At 47.0% G+C, this 15,005-nt stretch overlaps 1 protein-coding gene across 1 annotated transcript in view; it reads left to right on the top strand.

The window, feature by feature from the left end:
* The window catches only part of DNAH17 (dynein axonemal heavy chain 17), a 127,430-nt gene that overhangs the window by 12,969 nt on the left and 99,456 nt on the right, over positions 1-15,005 (top strand). Inside the window, exons 12-16 of the mRNA XM_073236021.1 lie at positions 1,060-1,325; positions 2,002-2,197; positions 3,202-3,348; positions 7,610-7,718; positions 8,684-8,787. Of these exons, the coding sequence (XP_073092122.1) occupies positions 1,060-1,325; positions 2,002-2,197; positions 3,202-3,348; positions 7,610-7,718; positions 8,684-8,787 (822 nt within the window). The remainder of the gene's footprint in view (positions 1-1,059; positions 1,326-2,001; positions 2,198-3,201; positions 3,349-7,609; positions 7,719-8,683; positions 8,788-15,005) is intronic.

Below are 15,005 nucleotides of genomic sequence, written 5' to 3'. Positions count from 1 at the left end.
TCCCAGCCTGTTTCTGCGTACTCTCGGCATCTGTGCGTGTTGTCTGGGCCCCTGCCCTGTTCGCCGCCTCCACCCTGCTCAGCTCAAGGCTGAAACACGTCTCCCTGCACTGCTGGGTGGAACTGTGCCCTCCAGAAAGTCGTGGTGAAGTCCTAACCCCCAGTACCTGTGAACTACTGGAAAATAGGCTCTTTGGAGATATGATTAGATGAGGTCCTGCTGCAACGGCGTGGGCGCTTCATCCAGGATGTCCAGGGGCCTTATAAGAAGAGGCATAGGAGAAGTCCACGCCCCGATGGAGGCACAGACTGGAGTGGTGGCGCCACCGGCCACCCCGGGAGCTGGGAGAGGAACCCGGGCAGATCCTCCCTTCAAGCCCTGCCCACACCTCAGTTGTAGACGTCTTCCCTCCGGAGAATAAATTTCTATTGTCCAAGCCGCCGGCTTGTGGTCCTTTGTTATGGCAGCCCCAGGACACTCGCACCGGCGCTCAGTGAATGTGGTCATTCGGGGCCCCTCCTCCTTTCCTCTGGCTCTGTTCTCTCCTTGTTCCCCTTGCCCACGGCTCTTTTCAGAGCAGAACAAGCCTCCTGGTGGTGGTGGTCCTTGCCTGAACGGGGCCTTGAGGGTCAGCGCTCTTCCTAAGTGGAGTAATTCTGACCGAAACATTTCTCCACCTGGTTGTAGAGTCAGCCCTGGCTATATAATGGTTATATAAATGCAGTATCATGGCTATTTTTTAAAAATTAATTTAATTTTTTAATTGTTTAAATCTTCTTTGCCCCAAACCTCATTTCTTCTGAGCCCAGAATAAATTTTTCCAGACCTTGGACCTATTTACAGTGTTGGTTTACAAGTCACATATTTGGGGACCCAGCATATGTCAATAGGAAGATCCCAGAGATGTTCGTTTAACCTGTTGCCACACAGAGAGAGGTTCTTTGTCTTGATGGGGCACATATTTTCCCTAATTGTGTCAACAGCTGAGAGGTCGGGGTGGTGCCAGGGATGGGGCAGGCGGCAGGCACCCCAGCAAAGGTGTGTCTCCTTTCTCCGCAGCTCCTGCACATGTGTGGGGGTCTCCTGGAGCGGCCCCTGATTCTTGCCGAGGTGGTGCCCAGGTACTCGGTCATGCTGCAGCTGTTTGATGCTGAGCTGGACAACACCAAAGTCTTGTATGATGCCCAGTCCTCAGCATCCGCAGGCGGGGCTGTCCCCCCGATCCACAGAAACATGCCGTCCGTGGCCGGGCAGCTCAAGTGGAGCCTGGAGCTGCAGGAGAGGCTGGAGGCACCCATGAGGGACCTGAAGCACATAGAGCACCCGTGAGTCGGGGTGCCGCCCCGGGGTGTGGGAGGCGGCACCCCCAGGGCTGTGGGCGGCCGGGAGAGCCTACCCCTCACTTTGTGTCGGCCACGCCTTCACTTCCCAAGGCACAGTCCAGAAGAGTGTGTCCCCCTCTCCTCCTCTGGGCGCCTTCTTGTGCCCCTTCCCCTTGATGGCCCGCCTGGTGGAAGGAACAAACACAGGCCGTTTACTCGGCACTTGCCGTGGCAGGGAGCTGGCCGCTGTCACCAGCGTTCGGCAGCGGGCTGGGAGCACTTACAGGACAGAGGGCGGGCCTCAGGTGTGCCCCGATGGGGGTCTGCTGGCCCCCCGCAGGGGGACTGAGGAGGGGCAACCTATGTGATTGGTTGGAGACATACCTGGCTTTCTCCAATTGGTCCTCAGTTGGAAGAGAGGCAAAACTTAGGGAAGCTGGTGTTATTAATCAAGTCCTGGCATTTGGGGCCAGTTGCTACGAGGGCTCTTGCTTGACCTGCTGGGCCAGGTGCTGCAGATTGAGGGCCATCGTCCACCTGTGTATTTCAGTCCCTCAGCTGGGGGAGACAAAGCTGGCTGGCTGCTCCATGCCCCAAGGTCTGGCAGCTGTGGCGGGGGCGCCCAGGGGACCTGAGGATGTGCACGTGGAGCGGGTGCCTCACCAGCCCGTGATTGCAGGGTCATGTCCAGTGTGGAGGCCAAGCTCATCTACCAGAAGTATGATGAGATGATGGAGCTGCTGAGACGCTACCGTGAGAAGGTCTACCAGCAGTGGGTGGCAGGGGCAGACCAGGCCTGCCACTTCAACTTGGGGCAGCCCCTGATCCGGCGGGGCCCCACCATGAACCTCCTCCGAGTCAACTTCAGCAAAGCGGTGGGTGCCACCTTGCTGCTGGGTCTGGAAGGTGCCCGTGTCAAAAGCCACCCCTGGGACCTGAGGTTCCACTGTGGAGGGTCGGTGGGGGGAGACCAAAGCCCCGTGTACCGCTGAGCCCGGTCCTCCTCTGCCAACAGCACGAGCTTGTGGGGGCTGGTGTCTATGTCGTATTTAGCCACATTATTTAAGTATTTTTAAAAGTCTGTCCAGGATATATTTAAGGTATGAGACAAAATAGTAGCATCCTTGAAAATAGCTTCAATGAGTACATCTAAAGCTTGGCTGCCTTTCATGAGATCCCAAGAGGAAATGTCAATTTAAGAATTAAAAAAAAAAGAAAAAAGAAAGGGTCTTTGCAGGATCTGATCAAATGGACTTGGGTCAAGTTGGGTAAGCTGGAAGGAGCTCATGGTGTGTGCTATGGGGTGTGTGTTCTGGGGCTAAAATCCGGGTAGTTTGCACGTGTGTGGGGGACAGAGTGGGAGCAGCCTGAACCCCCGCAAGCGCTTGCCCAACATGGACGCATCTGCGCTGCTCTGGGCAGTGGGACCAGGAAGGTGGGGAGCCCGGATGTGACCTTTCCTCTGAAACCTTCTCTTCCACTAAAAGTCATTCATTCTTTAATTCAACAAACATTTGAATGAAATATTTGTTGAGCATCTACTGACAGGGCAGAAGCTCTGTCGAAAGTGATGCCCTGGTGTTGACCTGGGCCAGAACCAGGTGTTAGGAGATGTAGAAGGGAAGGTCACATCCGAAGGAGGAGCCAGGCGAAGACCTGGAGCCTCCCCAGACCACCTGGTAGTGATGCTGTCGTCCACCCTGGCTGGCGCGTGCTCTGGCTCAGGAGCAGCAGACCGGGTGAGGATGTCCTGGTCCCACCAACAACCCGCCTTCCCTCAGGCAGTAGGAGCGTCCAAGGGACAGACCTTCACTTGGGTGGCTAAATACTGTCCCACTGAGCTCACCCCAACCTTTCCCATGACCTTCCTTTGCCTTAGCTGGTGGCAGTTCTCAGAGAAGTCAAGTACTTGAACTTCCAGCAGCAGAAAGACATTCCAAGCAGTGCCGAGAATCTGTTCTCCCAGCATGAGACCTTCTGGAAGTTTGTGGGCAACTTGGAGCTCATCGTTGGCTGGTACAATGAGGTGAGCTGGTGTAGTTTTGTTCTGTTTAGTTGGCCAAGTTTTGGGTTTTGTTTAGGACAAACGTAGCCGCAAGAGCTCCCGGTGGAATAGAACAAGTGAGCACATCTTCATATTGAAATGTGGTTCCAGCCATTCACATGAACACTGGCAGCAAAGATGGTGCTGATTCAGCGCAGCTGGTGGTGGGACCTTCCTCCCCCTGGACTTCGGTGTGATCACGTGATCGTCTGTAGATGCTCTACTCTCCTAAATATATTTTGCTCTGGATAATGTCAGTCATTCAAGATTACTTCCATTAAAGTTGGTGGGGGCGGGTGGCATTTCCCGGAATCTGAGTAGGATTACAGACTTCCCGGCCGTGTGTGGTGAGGAAGCAGGGGTGAGGGGGCCGCCCTTGAGGTCAGCAGATGGCTGGGGGGCGGCCGGCCCACCCTCAGTTCTATCCGTCCGATCTGGGGACCCAGCCCAAGGAATCATGAAGAGACCGATCGTCAAGAAGCGCTCCCAGTTACCGATCAGATGTGGGGGACAAGCTCTCCTAGCAGCGGGGCTGTTTGTTCGGAGCACCTCCTTCCTGGCATGAGGACCCCCAGAAGCTGAATAGCAACCAGAAGGGGACCCAAAGAGCATGGATGTGGACACAGCAGGCAGTCAATATGGGCACCTCCTTAATACGGACCCCACCTCAGACCCCGGGAGCGGCTGCTGTTTGCACCCCACGACCCCTCCCCTTCCCCAAGCCACAGCAGATTAAGTGTGTTACTGCACAAGTGTCAGAAGCCCACAGCCTGTTTCCTTCTACTGAAATCAAGGTGCTACAGTGCTGCTGCCTTCGGGAGGCCGCCTCGCTCCTCAGCTCGTGGCCAAGCCACCCCATCGTCAAGCGGCTTCACGCCAGTGTCACCTCCCCTTTGTGAGGGCCTGTGCCCGCACTGGGCCCGCCCCAGGGAATCCAGCACGCTCCCCCCAAGTCAAGGTCCTTGCCAGAAGCTCACGGACAAGCCTGCTTAGCCGTGTGAGGTGGCGTGTGCAGGGGCCCCGGGATCAGGAGCAGAGCCCTCTGGGGAGCCCTACACAGGACGCTGGGAATTTGGAATTGGGTCCCACCTCACTCACACTGGAGTCAGGGGGAGCAGAGGAGCCAAAGGCGAGCAGAAACCTCCGCTGCAGGAGGAAGGCGGCAGACAGCCCGAGAGGCCCCCGACACAGAGGAGGAGCCGGCCGCGGCCTAGCAGCCCCAGTTCTGGGACCCTCGGGGCGCGGCGCGTCCGTGGCCCCCTCTGTAGCCTCAGCTGTTGGTGCGGCCCTCGCACTGCACTCACTCCAGTGGGTTAGCTTCCTGCAGCCAACTCGTCCCCAGCTGGAAAAACTGTCTGGAACCTGGAATATTCCTGTTCCCGTGTTTGTGTCTCAATCTGTCCAAGAGACGCCTATGGACTCCCAGATTCCCGATGTGAGGGCTCTGTTCCTAGAGCCGCCCGGGGCTGTGCCTCAGTCACCTTCCCTTGTTGGGGCCTTGTACCCAAAGCCCAGGTCCGTCCCGGATGCGCAGAGGGAGCTGCTTCTGCGTCCTGTGCCGCCCTCCCAGCCTCCCTGCGGAGTTCCGAGCCGGTGTTGGTAACCGGAGCGTAGCGTGACATGCACCCTCCTCCTACCAGGAACACTGTGAATCCCAAGGGTGCTTCTTTGTCACCCAGGAAGTGCAGAGAAGGCGCCCTATGCAGGGCATGGTGATAACGACGCTGTGTGCTCAGCCAAGCCCAGGAACTCGATGCCCACCTCAGATGCCAACCAAGAGAAGGGTGGGAATATCAAAAGATTCAGAGCCAGGTCTTGGGGACTGAGGAAGATAGAAGCCACCTCCTTCATGGAGGTTGGGAAAGACAAAGACGAAGCGAAGGTGTCAGGTGGCGCCACCTGTAGATGAGTCACAAACACCTCACACACACACACACACACACACACACACACACACACACACACACACGAGATCAGCCATGATCTGCACCTAACTCATGCCAGGAATGAGGGCGAGGCGGTGTGTGACCTAAAATGAGTGCAACATATACTACAGTACGCTCATTTTCATTAGCTTCATTTTTCAAGATAACACTTTAATTGGCCCGCTTATTTGTGCTACAGATTAGGAACCCATGTCTGCCTTAAGGGCATTTCCTTGAGTTAGGGCTCTGCAGAACCCCCCGTCTTGGGACTCAGAGAACTCCGTGTTCACCGGGTCTCCAGAACGCCTCCTAGCCGTAGCAGTTAAAGAAAATGAAGCTCTGAGAATACTGTGAATCCGTGGAAAACCATCTGTGGCTTTATGTTCAGTGAAAAAGTTTGTCTGCCATGGTGCAATCCAGAAAAAAAAAAAAACAGTTCCATGTTATTTAGGATAAAAAAATTGGTCTTCCCCTTCTGTATTTCCAAAGAAAACCCAATTGAGCACATGCTGTCTGATCTGTGGAGCCCGTTAACCTCGGCTGGGCATGGTGCTGTTCTGGGGACAGGAGTGCCGGGCCCGGGCGGGAGCAAGGAGGTCTTCCGTCCGGCCGAGCGCCTCAAGTGGCTGTGGGATCCACACCGGTTCCTCTTTGGAGACATGCCGGGTCCCTCCAAGTGCTTCTTATCCTCAGCATAGCTTCTGCTGCGGGTGACACCAGACCGGTGACATCTGTTAATATCCGAGCTAGACCGGTGTGTGTGTGGTGCTGGCAGGAATCCACTGGGGTGTCTGAGGGACCGCTTACGAGTGTTTTTTCCCCAGATCACATTTCTGGGAAAAAGGCCCTAAAAGTCTGGATTTATAACACTGGCTGTTGAAAAATAATAAACTGGGCATATTAAATGGATCTTACCATCACAAGCTTTGTCTGCTCTGGCAATTACAAGGGCATAATGATATTTAGCTACTTTTCTGGACATAAAACAAGTAGGTGGGAACCGCCTTTCCAAATATCTGAGTATCCGCGTGAGTTGGTGGGCAAGCCCTGTAGCGCGGCCTTCACAAGGCAGAGGAGCATCCCCTCCCCGGCTCCCCCAGGGGGGCTGGCCCTGGTGTCTGATGGGGTGGGAGGGGGCAGCCCTAATACCTTTGCCCACAGTACAGTCCTCAGAAACTCAGCACCTTTTCCCAGGTGGTTAAATTCTGTATCAAGGGCTCCCGTCTGAACCCTACTCCAGGGATTTAGCTGCAAAGATGCTGAAGAGGCACCTAATGAGATGATTTTACTTAGGATATAGAATCAAAGCAAGGGGACCAGTCGTGGGGAGGGGACTGCTTCCCAGTGTGATTGTTCAGCAGCCAGACTCTGATAGATGCCATCGATATTTCACGTTGACCCACTTTGCAATTCCGTAGATGCTTTCCTTTACTTCCGTCTGGTTTCCGCTGGTGATAGCTCTTCCCTTTACTTGTCCAGCCCTGCCCATCTTTTCTAAGAATCAACTGCCTGAAAACACTTGGAATCCTAGTGGGGGCAGAGGCACCGTTTAAAGCCCCTAATGTATGTGGAGAATTATTCTGACAGGTGAACGGGCAGCACCCGATGCACAATTTATTCCTGTGTATGTCCCTTACTCTATAGAAGTCTTCGTGAAAAATTATGTAAAAATCAAAATTTTGCTAGGTAGAATGATATTCCAAAACTCAAATGGTGCTTATTATTTGAAAGAATAATTTATGTTAAAAAAAAAACTGTATGGTCCCTCCTTGGCCTTCTTTTTTTTTTTTTTTTGGCTTTGTGAATTGTGGTTTTCAGGCATTAAACGCATTTCACAGAGCAGGGTGGCACTCGGTCAAAGACTGCATGGCGCCTACACTACTGCTAACTGTGACCCACTTAAACTTGAATGGCATCTCTGCAGCTCCTAGATCTCTTTGTGTAGCCAAATGTGGAGCTTCTGAGCCCAGAAATGCCCCAGTTAGCCAAGCTATTTCTCTGACTTTCTTTTTATGAATCTTAGCCAAACTTCCTAAAATTTCGGATTGTACATTCACTGTTTTGGCCTTATCGTATTTCCTTCTCTTTCTATCTGTTACCAGGGGTAATTAAGAGTGAAGTATATACATAAATCCTTGGTAATGAAAACAATTTTAAAAGTTGAAGTCTCCCAAAATTCGATTTACATATAATTCCCAAACACACTAATGTTAACTAGTTTGGGTGGGATTACGTAATAAAAATCCTTACCATGAGACAATTGAAAATCTGGTTGAATTTGGAACAAAGGCCCTGAAACTGGAGCTTTTGTTTTGCAGATAAAGACCATCATGATGGATGTAGAGTTTCCACTAGTGAAGTCAGAACTGGAAGCAATTGATGCCAAATTATTGGACGCTGAGACGACGTTGTTCTGGGATGGCGAAGGTACCAAGGCCATACATACCATGTCACCTTGGGTTAGACTTGGGTGAGGACAGGGTCGGGGGGAGGGGATCCAGCCTGTCCAGCGTCTGTCCTAAAACATACCCAAGGAGCCACTCTGTCTTCTGATTACATGGATCTGATTTAACAGAACAGGGCCACGTTTAAGCTAAAGGGTAGTTTCACCTGCTCACCCAGTCCCGAGAGAGCCTGTCTGTGCTGCTTACAGATGGAACCAGGCAAAGACTCCTGGGAACCATCAAGGGCTGGGCTGTGTGGTGGTTCCCACGGGCACAGCTGACGGGCAGAGCCAATGCACATGGCAGGTGGCTCGGGCACCTGTTGGAGATGTAGTAAGAAGTGCACCCAGCAGCCTCTTCCTCCCTTCATCCCACCCCTGGACCAGGCAGAAGGCACCCACCTGACTCCCCTCATGCCCAGCACTAGCTCTGGGTGGGCACCACCGCCATTGCTCCCGCCTCCATTGAACCTCCCACCTTGCCTTCTGCCATCTTTTCAGCCCTCCTCTGCCATTTCCTGCCTCCACTATCTCAACAAGAAGGGGGGACTGTCCATCACCTGAAACCAGGGTCTGCGTGAACCTTTCTGTGCAGGGAAGCCATATACTTTGTAACGAAGCCCAAGTCTGTCCAGCATTCTGTTCATGGCTGGAGGGGCCAGGAGGTTCAGGGGAGGGGCCCTTTGACATCAGGAGTCTAGAGCTCCTGGGTGGAGTTAATGATCCACCTCTTTGGGGACAGGGAAGTCCTGCTTCCACAGAGGCACAGTATGCATTGTTCCCCAGCATTGCATTTCGGGGAATTCGCAGTGACCTCTTCTGCTCCACGTTCTGAAGGAGGTGGTTTCCAAGAGCTGTCTCATAATAATGGGTGTTAAACGAGCCCAAGAGAAGTTTTCATCTTGTTAAATCGTTCATTTTATCAGATTACTTTAAACTTATATTTTAGGTGTTTTTGAATATATTCAAGAGATGCGAGAAATTCTACATAACTTGCAGAACAGGATGCAGAAAGCAAAGCAAAATGTAGATGGGATTTCCCAGGCCATGAAGGTGAGAAAGCTGCAAGGCACACCGGCAGGGCTTCGGGGAGGCCCAGAGAGGTCCTGGGGAAAATGGGCCACACGGAGATGCTCATGGCAAGTGCCAGAGGCAGTGGGAACCTGCTGTTTGAGGTGCCAAACCACGCGCATGGATTGCACAACGGAGTCAGGGTGGTCCCAAGGCAGGAGAGGCCCAGGTCACTCTGCAGAGTTCAATTCTGTTCTGTTCTGATGAGCTCAGCAAGCGTGTATGCAGGGCCAGCACCAGGAACAAGGGGTAGAAAGATGCCCTAACTCAGCCCCGCCTGGAACAAGCTCATTGAATACAGACGCAGCAGGGTCCCTTCCCTCAAGCCCAATCCAGAAACCTGGGGAGATCTTTCATGAGCTTCCCCCATGGTCTGTCATCAGCACTCTAATTTGCAGACATCTGCAGTGATCGGTCCAAAAGGAAGTCTTTTTAAATCCCCCATTAATTTGCAATGTCTCCTATGTAACTATCATATTCTGACAAGAATCATGGGTAAGCTATATTTCTCTATCGACAGAGCAAAATGCAATAATCACAATGCCCCACCAACCCCTCTGTTTCCCTGCCCACCATGCCCCTGGCCCCCACTAAGAGGGGCCTTCACCTCATGCTGGTTTCCACCACATCCCTCTCCACCCCGCGAACTCCTGAGTGGAAATATTTTAGAATTTCTGACCCAGGCCATCATTAACATTTTTCACTAGAGCGCATCTATTTTGAGACTCCTCGGGCTTAGCACAGTGCGGGCCTTCTTTTTCACGTTATAATTGATATTTGTTTCATCACCATCCACTTGGATTTACTCAATAAATCCTAGACAAATATCATTGCTCCCCCCTTTTTATTTTTCCTGATTCCATTTTCATTTGAATGGAACATTTCCTCAATGAACTTCCTCAGAAAGGGTGCACTGATGACATCTTTTCTGAGGCCCTGCTTATCCAAAAATATCTTACCTCACCTGTGCTTTTTGATACGGTCTTTTTCTTTCAACACCGGGGAAGCATTCCTGTATTAGTTTCCTAGGACAACCACAGCAAAGAGCCAGAGACTGGGCATCTGAAACAACAGAGATTTGTCTCCTCACAGTCCCAGAGGCCGGAAGCCTGAGATCAGGGTGCCTCCAGGGCTGTACACGCTGTCTCCCCATCTGTGCCCTCGCGTGGATGTATGTGTGCGTGTCCTGACCTCCACTGGGTATAAGGTTGGATCAGGGCCTGCCCTGATGACCTCATTTTAACCCTCTCTCCAAATGCAGTCACATCCTGGGGCTTAGGACCTCGGTGTATAGTTCGGGGGAACACAGTTCAGCCTATGCAGGCCTGTTCCATAGCTTCAGTGCTGACAGGGCTGACGATGGCACGACTGGCCTTCACAGGCCCCTGTTCTCGCTGTCTCCAGGCAGTCAAAGCTTTTCTTTTTCTTTTTTTAATCAAAGTATTTTTGATATACAATCTTGCACTGGCTTCAAATATACAGCACAGTGGTTCAACGGGTACCCATATTATCAAATCCTCACCCCCACTAGCGCAGTCACTCTATGTCAACGCAGGAAGATGGGACAGAATCATTAACTACATTCTCCATGCTGTACTATCCCTGTGACCAACTTATATTATGATTGAGAATTTTTGTGTCCATTTATCCCCCTCACCCTCCTCACCCACCCACTCCAGCCCCTCGTCCTTGGTAACCACAGTCCCTTCTCAGTGTCTGAGAGTCTACTGCTGTTTTGTTCATTCTGTTTTACCTTGTTTTTATATTCCACAAATTAGTGAGATCATATGGTATTTGTCTTACTCCACCCAGCTAATTTCACTAAGCGTAATACCCTCTAGATCCATCCACGTTAAATGAGAGGATTTTTAGGCTGAATAATATTTCACTGTGTGTATGTACCACATCTTCTTTATCCTTTTATCTGTTGATGGACACTTTGGTCACTTCTATATCTTGGCTACTGTAAATAACACAGTGATAGACATAGGGGTGCATATATCTTTTCAAATCAGGGCTTTTGTTTTCTTTGGGTAAATTCCTAGAAGTGGAATGACTTGGTCAAATGGTATTTCTATGTTTAGTTTTTTAAGGAACCTCCATACCGTGGCTGCATCAGTTTACATTCCCACCAGCAGTGCAGGAGGGCTCCCATTGCTCCACATCCTGCCAGCACTTGTTATTTCTTGTCTTTAGGGTACTGGCCATTCTGACTGGCGTGAGGTGACATCTCATTGTGGTTTTGATTTGCATTTCTCTGATGATTAGCCATGTGGAGCATCTTTTCATGTGCCTGTTGGCCATCTATTTCTTTGGGAAAATGTCTGTTCAGGTCCTCTGCTCTGCGTTATTTTAATTGGGTTATTTGGTTTTTTGGTGTTGAATCATATGAGTTCTTTATGTATTTTAGATGTTAACCAATTATCGGAAAATCATTTGCAAATATATTCTCCCACACTGTAGGATGATTTTTGTTCTGCTGATGGGTCCTTTGTTGTACAGGAGCTTTTTAATTTGATGTAGTCCCACTTGTTCATTTTTTATTTTGTTTCCCTTGCCCAAGGAGATATGTCCAGGAAAAAAATTGGTCATACTTATGTTCAAGTTCATGTTTTCTTCTAAGAGTTTTATGATTTCATGTCTTACATTCAGATCTGATCCATTTCAAGTTTACTTTTATGTTTGGAGTTAGAAAATAATCCAGTCATTCTCTTACATGTAGCTGTCCAGTTTTCCCACCACCAGTTATTGAAGGGGCTGTCTTTTCCACTTTGTATGCTAATGGCTCCTTTCTCATATATTAATTGACCATATATGCTTGGGTTTGTATCTGGGCTCTCTATTCTGTTCCATTTATCTATGGGTCTGTTCTTGTGCCAGTACCAAATTGTTTTGATTACTGTGGCTTTGTAGAGTTTGAAGTCAGGGAGCATAATCCCCCCAGCTTTATTCTTCCTTCTTAGAATTGCTTTGGCTATTCAGGGTCTTTTGTGCTTCCATATGAATTTTATAACTATTTGTTCTAGTTCACTGAAAAATACTGTTGGTATTTTGATAGGGATTGCATTGAATCTGTAAATTGCTTTGGGCAGGATGGCCATTTTGACTATATTAATTCTTCCTATCCATGAGCTTGGGGTAGATTTCCATTTATTTGTGTCTTCTTTAATTTATCTCATGAGTGTCTTGTAGTTTTCAGAGAATAGGTCTTTTACCTCCTTGGTTAGGTTTATTCCCAGGTATTTTATTCTTTTGGATGCAATTGTAAATGGAATTGTTTTCCTGATTTCTCTTTCTGCTAGTTTGTTGTTAGTATACAGAATATAAAAGATTTCTGTGTATTAATTTTATATCCTGAAACCTTGCTGAATCCAGTTATTATGTTCTAATAGGTTTTTGGTGGAGTCTTTAGGATTTTCTATGTATAATATATCATCTGAAAATAGTGACAGTTTAACTTCTTCCTCACCAATTTGGATGCCTTTTATCTCTTTGTTTTGTCTGATTGCTGTGGCTAGGACCTCCAGTACTATGTTGAGTAAAAATGGTGAGCATGGACATCCTTGTCTTATTCCTGATCTTAGAGAAAGGACTTTCAGCTTTTCACCATTATATATTATGTTACATATGGGTTTGCATATATGGCCTTTATTTTTGAGGTTCTTGCACTCTATACCCATTTTGTTGAGTTTTTATCATGAATGGATGTTGAATTTTGTCAAATGTTTTTTCAACATCTATTAAGATGATCATGTGGTTTTTATCCTTTCTGTTAATGTGATGTATAATATTGATTGATTTATGAATATTGTACCATCCTTCCATCCCTCGAATAAATCACATTTGGTCATGATGGATTATCCTTTTGATGTATTTTTTTATTTGGTTTGCTGATATTTTGTTGAGGATCTTTGCATCTATGTTCATCAGGGATATTGGTCTGTAATTTTCTTTTTTTGTGGTGTCTTTGCCTGGTTTTGGTATTAGAGTGATGTTGGCCTCATAGAATGAGTTTGGAAGTATTCCCTCCTCTTCTACTTTTTTGAATACTTTAAAAAGGACAGGTATTAACTCTTTTTTAAATGTTTGGTAGAATTCAGCCTGTGAAGCCATTTGGTTGTGGACTTTTGTTTGTTTTTTTTCATTGCTGGTAATTGGTCTGTTCAGATTTTCTGTTTCTTCCTGGGTCAGTCTTGGAAGGTTGTATTTTTCTAGGAATTTGTCCATTTCTTCTAGGTTATCCCATTTATTGGCATATAATTTTTCATAGTATTCTCAAATACTTCTTTGTATTTCTGTGATATCTGTTGTGATTATTCCTTCTTTGTTTCTGATTTTGTTTATTTGTGTACTCTCTCTTTTTTTCTTGATAAGTCTGGCTAGGGGTTTACCTATTGTGTTTATTTTCTCAAAGAACCAGCTCTTGGTTTCATTGATTTTTTTTTCTATTGCTTTGTTCTTCTCTATTTTATGTATTTCTGCTCTGATCTTTATTATGTCCCTCCTTCTACTAACTTTGGGTCATTTGTTCTTTTTCTAGTTTCTTTAACTGTGAGTTTAGACTGTTTATTTGGTATTGTTCTTGTTTCTTGAGGTAGGCCCATATTGCTATGTACTTTCTTCTTAGTACCACTTTTGCAGTGTCCCGCAAATTTGGACTGTTGAGTTTTTGTTTTCATTTGTCTCCATGTATTGTTTGATTTCTGTTTTAATTTGTTCATTGATTCATTGATTGTTTAGGAGCATGTTGTTTAGCCTCCATGTGTTTGTGGGATTTTTTGTTTTCCCTGTGTAATTTATTTTTAGTTTCATACCATTGTGGTCTGAGAAACTGCTTGATATAATTTCAATATTTTTAAATTTATTGAGGCTTTTTTTGTGGCCTAGTATGTGATCTATTCTAGAGAATGTTCCATATACCTGAGACAATGTATATCTACTGCTTTCGGGTGGAATGTTCTGTAGATACCTGTCAAGTCCGTCTGATCTAATATATTGTTCATGCCTCTGTTTCCTTATTTATTTTCTGTCAGGTTGATCTGCCTATCGATGTGAGTGGTGTGTTAAAGTCTCCTACAGCAAAGGTGTTGCACTCTATTTCCCCCTTCAATTCTGTTAGTATTTGTTTGACATATTTAGGTGCTCCTATGTTAGGTGCATAGAAATTTAGAATGGTCATATCCTCTTGTTAGACTGACCCCTTTATCATTATGTAATGTCCTTCTTTGTCTCTTGTTACTTTCTTTGTTTTGAAATATATTTTTTCTGATATAAGTACAACTACTCCTACTTTTTTTCTCCCTATTAATCTGCATTAACTGTCTTTTTCCATCCCTTCACTTTTAGTCCATGTAAATCTTTGGGGCTGAAACAAGTCCCTTGTAGACAACATATAGATGGGCCGTGTTTCTTTATCCATTCTGCCACTCTATGTCTTTTGATTGGTGCATTCATTCCATTCACATTTAAGGTAATAATTGACAGGTATGTACTTACTGCCATTTTATTAATTGTTTTCTGGTCATTTTTATAGTTTCTCTCTGTTGCTTTCTTCCTCTTTTATACTCTTCTTGATATTTGATGGTTTTTCTATAGTGTTCTGATTAGATTCCTCTTTTTTAATATTTTTGTGTATCTATTATAGGCTCTAAGTTTGTAGTTACCATAAGGTTCAAGGATAGCTTCTTGGCTATATAATAGTCTACCTTAAGTTGATGACTGCTCTATTTCAAACATAATCTAAAACTATTTCTTTTTTCTTCTTCTTCCTCCTCCACATTGTATTATTAGATGTCATAATCTGCACTTTTTGTGTATCTCTTGACTAATTTTGTGTATAGTTGGTTTTACTATTTTTGTTTTGTTTTAATTCATACTTTCTTGATAATTAATTGGTTTACTGTCTTTACTGTGGGTTTATTTTCACTAGTGAAACTAGCCTTGGAAACATTTCCATCTACAGCAGTGCCTTTAACATATCCTGTAATGCTGGCTTAGTGGTTATAAATTCCCTGAGCTGTCGTTTATCTGGGAATTGCTTAATCTCTGCTTCAACTATGAATGATTATCTCTCTGGGTAGAGGATTCTTGGTTGAAGGTCCTTCTGTTTCAATACATTAAATACATCATGCCACTCCCTTCTGGCCTGTAAAGTTTCTGCTGAGAATTCTGCTGACAGCCTGATGGGATTTCCCTTATAA

This window comes from Manis javanica, chromosome 4, assembly GCF_040802235.1.
Source record: "Manis javanica isolate MJ-LG chromosome 4, MJ_LKY, whole genome shotgun sequence".
Lineage (NCBI taxonomy): Eukaryota > Metazoa > Chordata > Mammalia > Pholidota > Manidae > Manis > Manis javanica.
The sequence above is the reverse complement of the archived record's forward strand: the minus strand, read 5'-3'. Positions and strand labels throughout refer to the sequence as shown.